Source organism: Polistes dominula, unplaced genomic scaffold (assembly GCF_049000335.1).
Source record: "Polistes dominula isolate Pdom_NZ unplaced genomic scaffold, Pdom_raw_medaka contig_25, whole genome shotgun sequence".
NCBI lineage: Eukaryota > Metazoa > Arthropoda > Insecta > Hymenoptera > Vespidae > Polistes > Polistes dominula.
This window is the reverse complement of record NW_028301094.1, coordinates 4,143,816-4,156,955: the sequence shown is the minus strand read 5'-3', so window position 1 is coordinate 4,156,955 and position 13,140 is coordinate 4,143,816. Positions and strand designations below refer to the sequence as shown.

Here is a 13,140-nt window from a genome sequence, read left to right as displayed (position 1 = left end):
AGATAACTGGGCGTAACCCCCAAAATCATCTTACAAGTGTGCTCATGTATCCGGCCGGATTCGTGAGGGTCTACGAAAATAAAACGAGGCTTGATTTATTTATCGAATCATAAATTACCGAAGTTACAATACGATGCAACGTGCAAAACGCACATTTCTCTATCTCTCTCTTTTTTCTTTCTGTCTGTCTCTCTCTCTCTCTCTCTCTCTCTCTCTCTCTCTCTCTGTCTATCGACCTAGAGCAGGATTGTTTGCGAGGGACTGAGAGCGTAAACGTAACGCGTGTTTGCGTTGCGTGCTCGACCGGAAACACGATTTATACGATGCAAATTAAACGTACTCACTGCTATTCGTGCGACGGAAATCTCGTTGGACGTATTGTTATTATTATTATTAACATTTCTATTAATATATCCTACGATTATCACGAAATATCCTAGGATATATAGAAAAATGTCATTGGTTTTTAAAGTATTAAAGATTAAATCGCATATACGTTTAAATCGATCGTTATAAAAAATATGGTTATAACGTTAACGTGAGATAATCTTAACAGTAACTCTTTAGAAGGGAGTTAAATTTATGCGATCTAAACATAATGGATCTCTCGTTTATGCTCGTTATTAGAGTCCTTTAAATACTTACTGATTCGCCAAGCATCATTTGAGGGTTGATCTCATTGCATAGATTTTAAACAGGAGGACCCCTTTTATTGAATGGACCACTGAAATTCCATTTTGAATGCAGACGGGAAATTTTTTACGGTACCGTCTGCGTGTCCGTCGATTGGTCACACAAGATAAGAGCCACAATCCGATTGCAAATTGTAAAATTAATTAATCATTTTTCTCATAAGACCAAAAGTATGTATATAATATTTGAATTAAAAGAGAAAATAGAGAAAAAAAATATCAAACGATTTCATATTTATAAAGTATCTTCGAGAATCGGTATACAAGCGAATGAAGTAAGATCGGCATACCTGTAGATCCACAAAAATGGCTAATTCATAAGGCGCTATTAATATCGTTCCTTTTAGCACATCGTCGATAAACGTCCCAACGGCGAGAACATGTTGTGACACCGTTAAGGGGCGTTTTGGGGTCTGCCGTTTTGTGTATGCTCCCCTTTTAGACTTTTCGTCCTTACACCAGCAACGTATCAGCCTTTGACAAACGACCGACATTAATTTTAACCTAGTGAAATTTAAGTCGTCGTCGAATCGGCACGAATCTCGTTCCCTCGAATTTTGGCTTTCCTTTTGTTCAATGCACTTTCGACACGTCCAAATATTGGCGATTTATTTCAAATTTTATTCCTATTGAATTTATACCTATGCTTATATTGCAAGTAAAGGTTTATCCACATTAACGTAAATGAATATAATCGCATGGTGATAAAAACTAAAACGTTAAACTCACATCTCGGAGATATAGTTTATTAAAACACGGTCTTTACGATATAAACGTTAGCCGGTAAGATTTTGACGAAGAGATAACGGATAACGCGAAAGTCATCCGCTAGATAACCGTCAGATCGATGGATAAGGATGAAAAATGGCGTGCGCACGTACCAAGTGGAAATTCGCTTGCAAAAGGGTAGAACGACATTTGGAATTAAAAAATGGTGCCTTGGGCCGATGTCGCTCACAGTGATGCCACCGTGACAGCCAATGTAACGCACGAATTAACGAAATAATTGATTTTCATACCGTTTCGAAACGAACGACCAAATACAAAAGACCAGGCGAAAACGTTTGCCAAACCGAAAGGATATTTCCTCGATTTTCTATTCGCGAATATTTCAATGTTTGCCCACGCGACCGGCCAGTCGCTTGAAAACTTTCCGAAACAATTTTTTTTCTATATGCGCATTACGCCCTGAGCGAGTATACCATGAATACCACCAACTACGACAAATTGTAAATTGCCTTACAAAGTTCTATTTGCCTTTTTTATTTTTTGTTCATTTTTTTTTTAATTTTAATTTCCCTTTTTTTTTGCTTTTTTAGATAGAAAAAAAAGAGAGAAATAAAAAGGCGATCCGCAAAAATTGCTTTTTCAATCGAACGCAACACGAGCGTGTGGTGTACACCTACCTAATAATTTGATTCGATAGGATTGTGTATATCAATTTGGTAGCTCGAAAAAAGGAACCCTAAATTCCGGGCTATTGTACGCAGGTAAGCTCGTTTTTACGTCTCGTAACGTTAATGGGAAAAGCAAAAGAGATTATTCGTAGCTGGTCTGGTAATGTAAGCCGTCGAGCACGTTGCTATACGGTACTATGGTAGGGCTTACGTAGAGAAAGCAGAAGAGAAAGGAAAGCAAGAGAGAAAGGGAAAGAGAAAGAGAGATCTGGGAGAGAGAACAGATTTATATTTGAAATTAGATTAAGCTTCTGCGCTTGAAAGCTATATAAACGCCCCCCCCCCCTCCTCCTCTCCAACCTCCGCTCGCGTCGCTTACGTTCCTCGTTCCACAATCTAACGGGAGGAGAGGGACTCAATAAACCAACCACTCACTCTTTCTTCCTATGTCTCTCTCTCTCTTTCTCTTTCTCTCTCTATTTCGCAAGCCCGGCTTTTCTCTTCCACCGCCCTCTTTCTCTCTCTCTCTCTCTCTCTTTCTCTCCTTTTCCTTCTTTATCTTCCTACCTTTTCTCTTTCCTCATTTTCATCTCACTTTCTCTCACATCCACGAACTTCGCTTTTCCTCCTTTTCCCATCTCAAAACCGATCGTTCCTTCTCCCTTCGTCTCACTTTCAAATCGTATCGCCAGCCTTTACCACGTAATTTTCTCCTCCTTCTCTTTCTCTCCTACTCTTATTCCTACTCCTACTTCTCCTACTTTATTTCTTCCTTCATTCTTCTTCCATTCCTTTCATAGCAATTACCGACTCTTTCTGGCCGATCTTTCTTTCTCATTTTATCGTCATTTTCGTTATCTCGTTCTCCGATCCATTCGTATCATCTCTCTTTCCAACCATCAACCTCTTATCACTCCTTTCTTAGAATGCTTTAGCACCTTTTTTTTACCTCTAATACATTTGCTCCCACATAACTATAACATAATAATAATGATGATAATAATAATATCAAAAAAACCATCGGAGAGAAAAAATAAACATAAGGATATTATAATACCTAATACATTAAATGATTAAACTAAAATTTAAACAGAACTGTGTGTTTGTGTCGTGTATGATTGTCGTTTAACCTGTATGAGAAATCAAAATGTAATTTTATAAATGTAAAACTTCGTATACAAAAAAGGGAAAAAATCATACAAGCTACCATGTAAGATGCATTAAAAAGGATCGTACGATACGATAAAACAATATCTGCCACAACATTCGTTACGAAAATAGTAGTATCCATACAAATATTTGTGCATATTTGTAAATCAAAGTAGAATAACATTGAGTTTTTGCATATCCTCTCCAATATTATTGCTTCACATTGGGGTCTGCAGCGCACCGGCTCCGATACCATAACCGTATCCTTGCGGTCCGAAATTTCTGATGTAGCATTCTAACACACAGACAAGAAAAGAAAAAAAAGAAAAATATATGTAACATATTAGAAATCACAACGAAATAGAGATTTCATCATTTATACTAACGTTTACAATAAATCTCGCCACAATTCTCTTGATACGTTAATGGTTCGAGAGGTTTACGACAGCAGAAGCAACTGAAGCAAATGTTGTGATAGGGCACACCGGATGCGATCTTGTTAAGGTTCAATAAACATATATTTATTAAGAAATTCAAGATCACTTTTGTCGGTCATTTTAAGATCAAGTTCAAATATACACCACCTGCATTTCAGCTTGGTACACTTTCCGTCCGCAACGTTGACAATCTAGACCACCACCTAGGCATTCACATCCTGGAGGTAGTTTAGTCTTGCAACAGGAATCAGCTCTGTCGATATCGCAGCACGTAACGTTGTCGCAACAGCAACCACCGCTGAGAATAGTACGGCATGGTGAACTTCTCGACCTACACAGACGTTTGAAAATCATTTTTAGATGTAAGAGGTCGGTACATAAGTTCTCTTACCGGCAGTAGCTCGAGCCACTACCTCCACTGCAACATCCTCCTGCACTGGGTGGTCGGCAACATGGTGAAGTCGGATTACAAGGACGCGGAGATGTACAAGTTGTTTCAACGCAAGGAGGAAACGATCGACAAGGTGAAGTCGAACATGGTCGAGCCGGCATACAAGTTTGACCAGGCTTACCACATCCTCCAGAACAACCACTACCACAACATCCCCCACCACCACAACTTGGTAATTCTCCTTTACAAGGTGAACAACAATTTCTTCTAGGTTTCCTACAAACTGGTCTACATCCCGCTGGTGGACAAACTCTTCTATCGATACATGGTGGAGAACAACTAGCACTCTTGCAAGATGCACTTTTATGATTATCCAAACAAGGATCGTATTCCCGCGGAGGACATGACTGAAATTCTAAACATCGTTTGCGGTAACCGCAACCTTTATTTTCTACATTCTGACAAGAAAAACATCCGCATTCCTCACTAATCGCTTTACTAGCGCAACAACCTTCTACTTTTTTTGATTTACGACAACCGTTTCCTCCGTGACCTCCTCTCATACGATCGTCTTCATCCTCCTCATTTTTATCTTCAATGTTGTTCAACGAATCATGAAGATTTTTATGAATACAATTTGGCATATCCTTGTCAATATTGTTATCGTTATGTTTGCAAACGAGCGTATTATCATTACAAGATATTTGCGTGCAGTTAATGGTATCGGAATAATTTAAATCTTCGTCGTTTAAATCCTGATCGAGTTTTCTTACATCCTCGAAGGAACGTATAGTTAGAATATCTACATTTGAACTGTCGTCGAAATTACGATCTTCCAAGAATACTCTACAATCATTCTGCATATCCCGACGACAATCAATAATATTTTTCTTTTCGCAAAAAGACACACGACGGACCGATAATCTTGGACAAGGACGTGGCGTTGATGAATTGTTGATTTGATTTTTATGATTTCCTTCCGTACTGGAAATACCTGCACTTACGATCTTCACTTTTGCATTATTTTTTCTTTTTAAATAAATTGTTTCCAATAAAATCTTGATACGCTATCAACTAAATCAGGGCTTCTTAAGCTTTTTTTAACGAGAAATTTATATAAGATCTTAAGAATCCCTGAAATAGACTAGTATAAAATTATTGCAACAATTTATACCTCGATTGGGACTTTTCCTCTTCTTCGCCACCCCCACGAAGTCTACTCTTCTTCAAATGGTAATCCTTGTTATTTATCGACGATGTTCCACCGATCGAAGAATCTTCGGTGGCACAACAGCAACAGCAATAACAACAGGTGGAATCGTTTAGGGAGATCGATGTATTTGGGATTGTTGCACATGGAAATGTTTTGTTTTCCTTCGATGAAATATTTCCTTTAGTAGAACGTAAAATAGTTGGAAATAATCGGGAATAACAATTTCGACAAAATAATTCGCCACGATGAGTCGATACTGTACAACTGTCCAATAATTTTCGACAGTTAACTGTAGAAATAATTAAAAATTAAATTAGATGATAAAAAACAATGAAAAAAAATTGTTTATTAATATATTTATTAATTAATTATATTAATCGATATACTTACAACAGGAGAAACACAACGTATGCCAAACTTTTCCGAGAGCCAACCTTTCCTCCGCGAAATAAACTTCGCGATGACAACGTGCGCAAACTCCGGGCATTTATTTTCCTTATTAATCGCGTGAGCGCATTTATACCGTTATCACATTTCAAATTTTGAATAATTTTTTTTACATAAAAAAGGCAAAGAAAAGGAGAGAAAAAAAGTACTTGATAATATACGTCGAAATTCTTAATACATCTTTTCACTTATTTTTTGAAAAATAACAAATCGCGTAAAGTTGGCTGAGAAGAAGATTTCGATTATCGAATTATCGATTTATTTATATAAATCTAATACATTATCGAAATTTTCCTCTATCTTGTATTATTTTATTTTACCCAGTTTAAAGTATTCCTTTTTCATTCTTTTCTAATTGGCAATTTATAAAAAATGTTTTTTTATTTTATATATTAATAAATCATCTGAAAAAAAACAATATTGATATCATTAAGTATAATGAAAGGAATCTATCGAGGGAAATACTACGTGGCACATAAAAACATGTATGATAATATAGTATGTAACTAACTATGTGATTCATTACAGTATTGATATCATTCTAAGAAAACAGGTATGATCTAGAAATAACTGAAGTGAAAAATTAATGAAAAAGTCGGATTAAAATACAAGTTAAATGAACTCTAAAAAAGAAGATTGTACCTCCTGGTAGAATAACCTATATATTTAAATACTTTCTAAACGTTCAACGAATCAGATTGCGCGCTTTCTGCGCGTGAACGGAGTTACGTATGTGCGCATTCGCGGCAAACGTCAAGTCATAGCGCGAGTGGCTCTGTGATTCAAAGAGGTTAAGAGTCTACTTGGAAAGAAATGGCAGCGATAAAGGGTCTCGCAAGGAACATCCCTTATTTAAAACAACAATTTGCGGCTCTTTTAGGAAATACCAGTACCAGCGTAAAGTTTATATGCATCGTAGTACTATTCTCTTATTGTCTTTCTTTCTCCCAAGAAGCGGTGCGCGCTCTCAGCGTGACACCAGGTTACTTAATACCACCAGCATTTTGGATTTGGACGGCCTTCACTTTTTGTTTTCTTGAAATACACTTTTGGGAAGTATGTGCGGATATAGTGACTGTTGGTCTTTGTGGCAAATTAATAGAACCACTATGGGGTGCCATGGAGATGATGACCTTTTTTGCAGTTGTTAACTTTGGAGTAGCTGTACTCTCAGCATTATTTTATTTATTTCTTTATATGTGTACCAATGATACTGATCTATTATTTGATATACATATTCATGGTCTGGCAGGATATATTGCAGGTATTGTGTAATTAGTATTGATGGATATAAAAATATGAAAAAATTAAGATGTAAAAGATCAATTGTATATCAATTATTTATGTGTATTTTTTCAGGTGTCGCTGTTGCAGTTAAACAGATTATGCCAGATCATATTTTAATAAAAACACCGATTGGAAAAATCACTAATAGGAACGTACCTTTAATGGTTTGGATAGTTGGACTTTTGCTTTGGTTAATAGGATTATTGGAAGGTACCCATCCGACTATGTTTTTAAGTGGGTTACTAGTTTCTTGGACTTACCTTAGATTTTATCAGAGACATAATAATGGAACTAGAGGTGATATGGCTGATAATTTTACATTTGCGAGGTGATTATTTTAAAACTTAATTTGTCATTAAATTTCCTTTTGTTATTGCCCATTTGAATATTATGATAATAATGTATTTACAGTTTTTTTCCAAATGTATTACAACCTCCAATAGCAGTAGTAAGTAATACTATACATGGATTTTTTGTACGCATTGGACTTTGTCGAAAAGTAGTTAGAAGATTTGACATGTCAAATGCACCACCAGGTTTGGTAATTAATCTTCCTGGAATTGATCCACATGATAGTGAAAGACGCAGGTTTGTATACTACTTAATATAAAATCTAAAAAAGATAAAAAATGCTGGAAAATCTGCTAACAAGAATTTACTTTTCTATTCCAAATAATTGTATTTACTTGCTTAGCAACAAATTAAAATTATTATCATTTTTCAGGCAAATAGCACTTAAAGCACTGAACGAAAGATTAAGCAAAGATCATACAAAATCATGGCAACAAGATCGAACTAAAAAACATTCTCCTATACCACCTGCAATCTCTATACCAATTCCAGAATCTTCTACAACTAAACCACTCGCATCTCCTCTTATTCCACAAGTTAGCGTCAATATACACAATCATCCTTCTACAAATACGTGATTACTTGATGCAGACTGATTTCAATAGGTTTATGTGTAAATACATTAAGAAGCTTCTAAAGAAAATGTTCCTAAAATGGATTTTATAATATGGCAGTATACAATTAGTAATGAAATTCTAATATATGTATTTTTCGTTAAAAATATATTTATATATTTATGTATATAATGCAACTGTTTCTACATTTGGTCATACTATGAAACAGAGTCATTTAAAAAAATGAAAAGTTCTACATACATAATACATACACACATACGCACACAACATACATTATATAACATGATATCATAAACATTTTATATTTCCATTATAAAATATTATTAAATACAAAATTTGTAATATAACTTTATAGAAGTCTATAAATATTTTCAAATATTTTTAAGGAATTATCATTTCATTTCATGTGTTATTTTAAAAGAGCAGGATTTAATTTTATTTGTAAAAATAACCAAAACAAAATATAACTATATTATAAAATATATTAATATTAATTTGAATTTAATAATACGAAGATAAATAATTAGATAACTATAATTACAAAAAAATATGTTAAATAAATTACTATTTTAATTGCTTTCGTTAATATTATTTATCATATTATTATATTATATACATATATATATAGCAAAAATTATATATTTGATAGAAATTAATAAAACTTAAGGTATACATAATGTTGATAGATATAATGCCATATTATATTAAAACATAACGATCTTTAGAAGATTCTTAAAAAAAAATAGGAAGTATTAAAATTTATCTTTGTGCAATTTGTGATGCTGTTTTCCAACAAAAGCCATGTTCTTTGTTGCTAAAGATTATGGAATCTATTTACCTAATCAACGACTGTTGATAAATGATACAATAATTTAAATGTTTTTATACGAGGAAATAACCTCGTAGCTTTATAATGCTGTTCCGTCTAAAGTTTAATAGAAAACGACTGGAAGGTTGATAAGCAATGAAAATGAATAATGGCTTCCAGTACAACAGTCGGACATTTCCATTAGAAACACATTCAAACATAAAGAAAGATATAAATTATAATGTTTTTTTAATGGTTAACTTTTTACTACTACTATTGTAAAAATATTTTGAATGAAGTAGACTGGTAATGCAGAGATCATATTCACATTGAAATCAGTAGCATTGTCTTGAAATAAATAATTTCTTATATAATTTACAGCTCATTCATGATATATAGGGTGTCTCAACGTCATAATATTTTTTTTACATATTAACATGTGTTTTAAAAAATTAATAATGTGACGTAATCAGTATTAAAATGAATCCAATAATCTTAAGTAAAAATAATCAGAAATTAGTTAATGCAAAAAAAGTGATGATCATCTTGAAATGTCATTTAACTGCCTTTGAGGAATATTTTTTTCATCATCAGACACACGCTCTTAGGACTATATAAATTTTTTGTACTCATTTTGTTTTACTTTCAATATTAGTGTGAAAACAATTTAAATATTAAACTTAATTGAGACGCTCTATATAACATATTTGTGATTCAATTAATATGCATAAGTATATTATGATAGTTTCTTTATGTGTTGTCTTTTCATGTTGTATTCTTTTTTTCAACAATTATTTCTGATAACAAAACGTTTGATTAATTTCACATCTCAATAACATCCTGGAAAAATGAATATTTGAGATATCAAGTAAATTTCATTATCTATTAGAATTATTTGATTCGCAACCATCACGTTAATGTGTTGTTAATGCACACGCATCTATTACACACATTCCAAGTCTTTGTATGTTAGAAAAAAATGAGATGAGACTTCTACATTACTTAGCACCATCAAATGGAGCTAATAATGCTGCAATAATTATTGCAGATAAAATAACTATTCCAAAAGTACATAAAACAAATTGTAAAGACAGAACATTCGTGATGTAATTAAAAAGAAAGGAAAAACTATCTTGATGGACTGATGTACATAAATCGAATGAGTTGTAAATACAATAAGTAGGATATGTAATAATGAGAAGGGAACAAGATATTGAAAAAAGGCAGTAGTTATACATACGATCGTGTGATAGAATATGGTTCAAAACTATTTTTATGTATGATGTGAAAACATTCTGTCAATGTATGAGTGTTTGTTATAATTTTAGCCTTTCACGTTACTTTCACAACACATATTTTAAGTACTTCTATTTTACAAGATCCTTAGTAAATTAATATTTATTATTGAGATGATGTATAGCTGCTGCTGAAATATGAAAGGCTAAAATTATATATATGAATGGACATTTGTTAAAATCGTTGGGTATATTTTAAGAAAGTAATGTAATAATCATTATTACACATTATATATACATGTTATATATAGTTAGTTTTGTACATAAGTTATAACAGTTAAAGTCCTACCAATATTAAAGTCTAAGAACAAAATAATCAGTTTTTTGAATGCTACTTATATATGTGCATGTATTTATAGATTTATGTCCAGAAAAATTTTCTTTTTAAGTAACGAAACTTTCTTTTTCTTTATAAAAGTATTGTTATATCACATTGTACGTTGTAAGATTTGCATCGTCGATACTTAAATAGTAAACAAAAACTGATTCTTATGGTGTAATAAAATATTTCATCATCAAAAATATAGCAGTAGGTATTAAAACAAATTATTTTTATAATTACAACATTTTTTTATTACTATAATAATATTACTATAATTTTAGCGACTGTATAGAATGGTTATGTTTTATATGTATATATATATATATATATATACATATATATACATATATTTTTTTTAACTATATGTATATATATATATACATATATATATATATACTTTTAAAAAGTATAAAATATTTTAGTATTACTTTTTCCTAAAAGCCAGTATCGCACTGGCAATAAGTTTATGCAATTCACTGTGTATTATTCATGTTAGTTTTATCACAACACCTTGATGCAGTTTTCACGATGATCACTAAATAGTATAATTCGTTTCTATCTGTAAAATTGTTGTTGATGCTGTGACCATTGAGACTGTGGGGGAGGTGGTTGTTGTGGTGGTGGTGGGCCATATTGTGGATCTTGTATATATCCAGTGGGAGATGGCCTTATCGAAGTTGGGGCAGAAGATACATATTGTTGCTGAGATGGAGGTTGTGGCACGTAAGATACTTGTGTTGGGTGTTGAGCTTGTGGATAATATTGTTGTGTTTGTGAAACAGGTGGTGGAACATTGTACGTTCCATAATTCACTTGTGGAGGTGGAGGAGGATAATAATGATGACCTTGCTGAGAATGTATTTCATGTGTTGCCATTGTAGTGTCTTGGATGGGTACGGTTATGAGATTAGTTCGCATGGGTCCATTACTAGGAGGTGGTGCAGAATTTTGTGGATAATTTTGCATAGATATGATTGTTTGTGGTCTATGTTGTTGTCTATGTTCCACAGATTGTTGATTAACCATTGAATTCACTCTTGGATCATTTCCCATAATGGGTTGCACCATATGAGATTGCACTGGCTTTATTCGTGAATTCTGCATTGAAACAGAAGACACTTTAGACAACTGTGATTCAATATCTGATTTAGAATGCACGTATTGGGATGGTTCAACTGGCATTCCTTGAACCGGTTGTGGAGGAGCAGATATATGCCGATGATTAATATGTGCCTAACAGAAATGATCAGAATTACTCTCTTTGATCATCGAATGTATTTACATAAAATTACAAAGTACCTGCAAATCTCGTTGACTGAGATACGTTCTTCTACAACCAGCATTCCCATACCTTGTTCCCCCATGAGTACACATAAATACAGTACCCAAACCTGTTTGTTCTACTCTGGAAACCTTTTCCATGCAACGCGGACAAACTTTATCTTCTCGTTTGGCACAAGATAAACAAAAGACATGTTTACAAGGTATCTACAATAATATAATAATTACATATTTTCTACTGTCGATTATATATGTATATATATATATAATAGTGTCATAGAGTATATATACATATGTTGTTCATAAATGACTATATCATTATCATATCTCACCATACGTCCATAAATAAGAATAGGCTTCATACATTTGTCGCAACAATGTATCATAGGATTAAGAACTTTTTCACCGATGAGATTAACACGATGGTCCCATCTTAACCGTAACATAGGTTCAGGGGGTCCTCTATTAATAGTTGTAAAAGTGGGTGCCTCCAGTTGTGATATATCTGCTTCCAAATCAAACTGCTGCTCCAAAGGAGCTTGCTGCAATGGTGGGGGTTCATGTTCCTCCGGTTCTCCAGTAGTAACTTCTGCTGGGGTTTCTTCTGTTTGTGGTGGTTGATCTTCTTCATCGCTTTCAATAACCTAAAAATATACATACATTTTTTAATTTACAGAATAAAATAATATACAAATCATTTCTTAAGACTTAAAATTTGTTATCTATTTACTTTAACTTGTTTTTTTGATCTTCCTCGAGTCCTGCCACGAGCACGACCACGGGCTCTACCACGAGCTCTGCCTCTCATTCTTTTACCGCCATCTTCCTCCATCACTGAAATTAATATTAAGTGTCAAAAAACTAGTAAAACGGTGAATACATATAATATTCCTAGGACTAGATAATTATCGTCTTATTTATTATCGGCACTATAATAATATTTTATAATAAAGGTTATGTGTGTGACGAAGTTTAAAGTATACGATATAGATTAAAATGAATAAATAAGACAATAATACTAATATTTGTAATTACATAAACTAAATAAATAAATTTATAAATAGTACTTACAATTAAAAGGTCTTATTTCGAAGAAAATATTTTGATTATACAGTATGTTACTTATTTCCGTTACATCCCGTCATTTCATATAATACATTACTTCGTTCTTCAACGAGTTGATCCATGTGACGTACTCTTATCGTTTCCATAGAAACGACATTATAGTTGTGTGTGTGATTACAGGTATGTACATATTCCAGTTAGTACCTTATGCATTATTAAATATTGTTTCATGTTGTACTTGCCAATTTAATTTAATCACCTTTCAATATTGTTTATCTTTAAGCGTATTATTATTAATTATTTTATTACTTAGATATAAAAATATGAATATAATTGTTAAATGTAACGATTATAAAAAAATGTTACTTCATGAACAATCAATGTCACATTTATTTTATTTTCCCGCTCATGAATAATTTCATTGTGTGTG

General features: G+C 32.9%; 3 protein-coding genes across 4 annotated transcripts; 1 reads left to right on the top strand and 2 right to left on the bottom strand.

Moving 5' to 3' along the window:
• Positions 1-371: 371 nt before the first annotated feature.
• LOC107063823 (uncharacterized) lies at positions 372-5,334 on the bottom strand. Of its 2 annotated transcripts, XR_016177917.1 has the most exons (6): positions 4,067-5,334; positions 3,823-4,006; positions 3,625-3,733; positions 2,657-3,533; positions 983-1,166; positions 372-771 (listed from the first exon to the last, which is right to left on the bottom strand). XR_016177917.1 is itself a non-coding variant. In XM_089176553.1 (4 exons), the coding sequence occupies exons 1-4, from the start codon at positions 4,927-4,929 to the stop codon at positions 3,457-3,459; spliced, it is 1,233 nt and encodes a 410-aa protein (XP_089032679.1). In that variant the 5' UTR covers positions 4,930-5,334; the 3' UTR covers positions 372-3,456. The 2 variants fall into 2 exon arrangements, 1 of the variants encoding a protein (XP_089032679.1); XM_089176553.1 differs by having other exon boundaries at positions 372-3,533.
• Positions 5,335-6,472: 1,138 nt separating this feature from the next.
• Positions 6,473-10,588, top strand: LOC107063822 (transmembrane protein 115). The gene is made up of 4 exons (XM_015315938.2): positions 6,473-6,990; positions 7,086-7,341; positions 7,425-7,601; positions 7,738-10,588. The coding sequence occupies exons 1-4, from the start codon at positions 6,540-6,542 to the stop codon at positions 7,940-7,942; spliced, it is 1,089 nt and encodes a 362-aa protein (XP_015171424.1). The 5' UTR covers positions 6,473-6,539; the 3' UTR covers positions 7,943-10,588.
• On the bottom strand, positions 9,089-12,874 carry Hakai (E3 ubiquitin-protein ligase Hakai). The gene is made up of 5 exons (XM_015315935.2): positions 12,717-12,874; positions 12,376-12,479; positions 11,978-12,289; positions 11,664-11,852; positions 9,089-11,597 (listed from the first exon to the last, which is right to left on the bottom strand). The coding sequence occupies exons 2-5, from the start codon at positions 12,475-12,477 to the stop codon at positions 10,920-10,922; spliced, it is 1,281 nt and encodes a 426-aa protein (XP_015171421.1). The 5' UTR covers positions 12,478-12,479; positions 12,717-12,874; the 3' UTR covers positions 9,089-10,919.
• Positions 12,875-13,140: the final 266 nt, after the last annotated feature.

What these genes read in the sequence shown, in the direction of transcription:
- LOC107063822 (XM_015315938.2), top strand. Translation starts at nt 6,540, where the DNA reads ATGGCAGCGATAAAGGGTCTCGCAAGGAACATCCCTTATTTAAAACAA. An exon ending in TCTGGCAGGATATATTGCAG is followed by an intron (nt 6,991 to 7,085) that starts GTATTGTGTAAT and finishes GTATTTTTTCAG; the next exon opens with GTGTCGCTGTTGCAGTTAAA. An exon ending in GATAATTTTACATTTGCGAG is followed by an intron (nt 7,342 to 7,424) that starts GTGATTATTTTA and finishes ATGTATTTACAG; the next exon opens with TTTTTTTCCAAATGTATTAC.
- LOC107063823 (XM_089176553.1), bottom strand. Translation starts at nt 4,929, where the DNA reads ATGCAGAATGATTGTAGAGTATTCTTGGAAGATCGTAATTTCGACGAC. An exon ending in TGTACCAAGCTGAAATGCAG is followed by an intron (nt 3,734 to 3,822) that starts GTGGTGTATATT and finishes AACCTTAACAAG; the next exon opens with ATCGCATCCGGTGTGCCCTA. An exon ending in TGGCGAGATTTATTGTAAAC is followed by an intron (nt 3,534 to 3,624) that starts GTTAGTATAAAT and finishes TCTGTGTGTTAG; the next exon opens with AATGCTACATCAGAAATTTC.
- Hakai (XM_015315935.2), bottom strand. Translation starts at nt 12,477, where the DNA reads ATGGAGGAAGATGGCGGTAAAAGAATGAGAGGCAGAGCTCGTGGTAGA. An exon ending in TTCTTATTTATGGACGTATG is followed by an intron (nt 11,853 to 11,977) that starts GTGAGATATGAT and finishes ATATTATTGTAG; the next exon opens with ATACCTTGTAAACATGTCTT. An exon ending in TCAGTCAACGAGATTTGCAG is followed by an intron (nt 11,598 to 11,663) that starts GTACTTTGTAAT and finishes CATTTCTGTTAG; the next exon opens with GCACATATTAATCATCGGCA.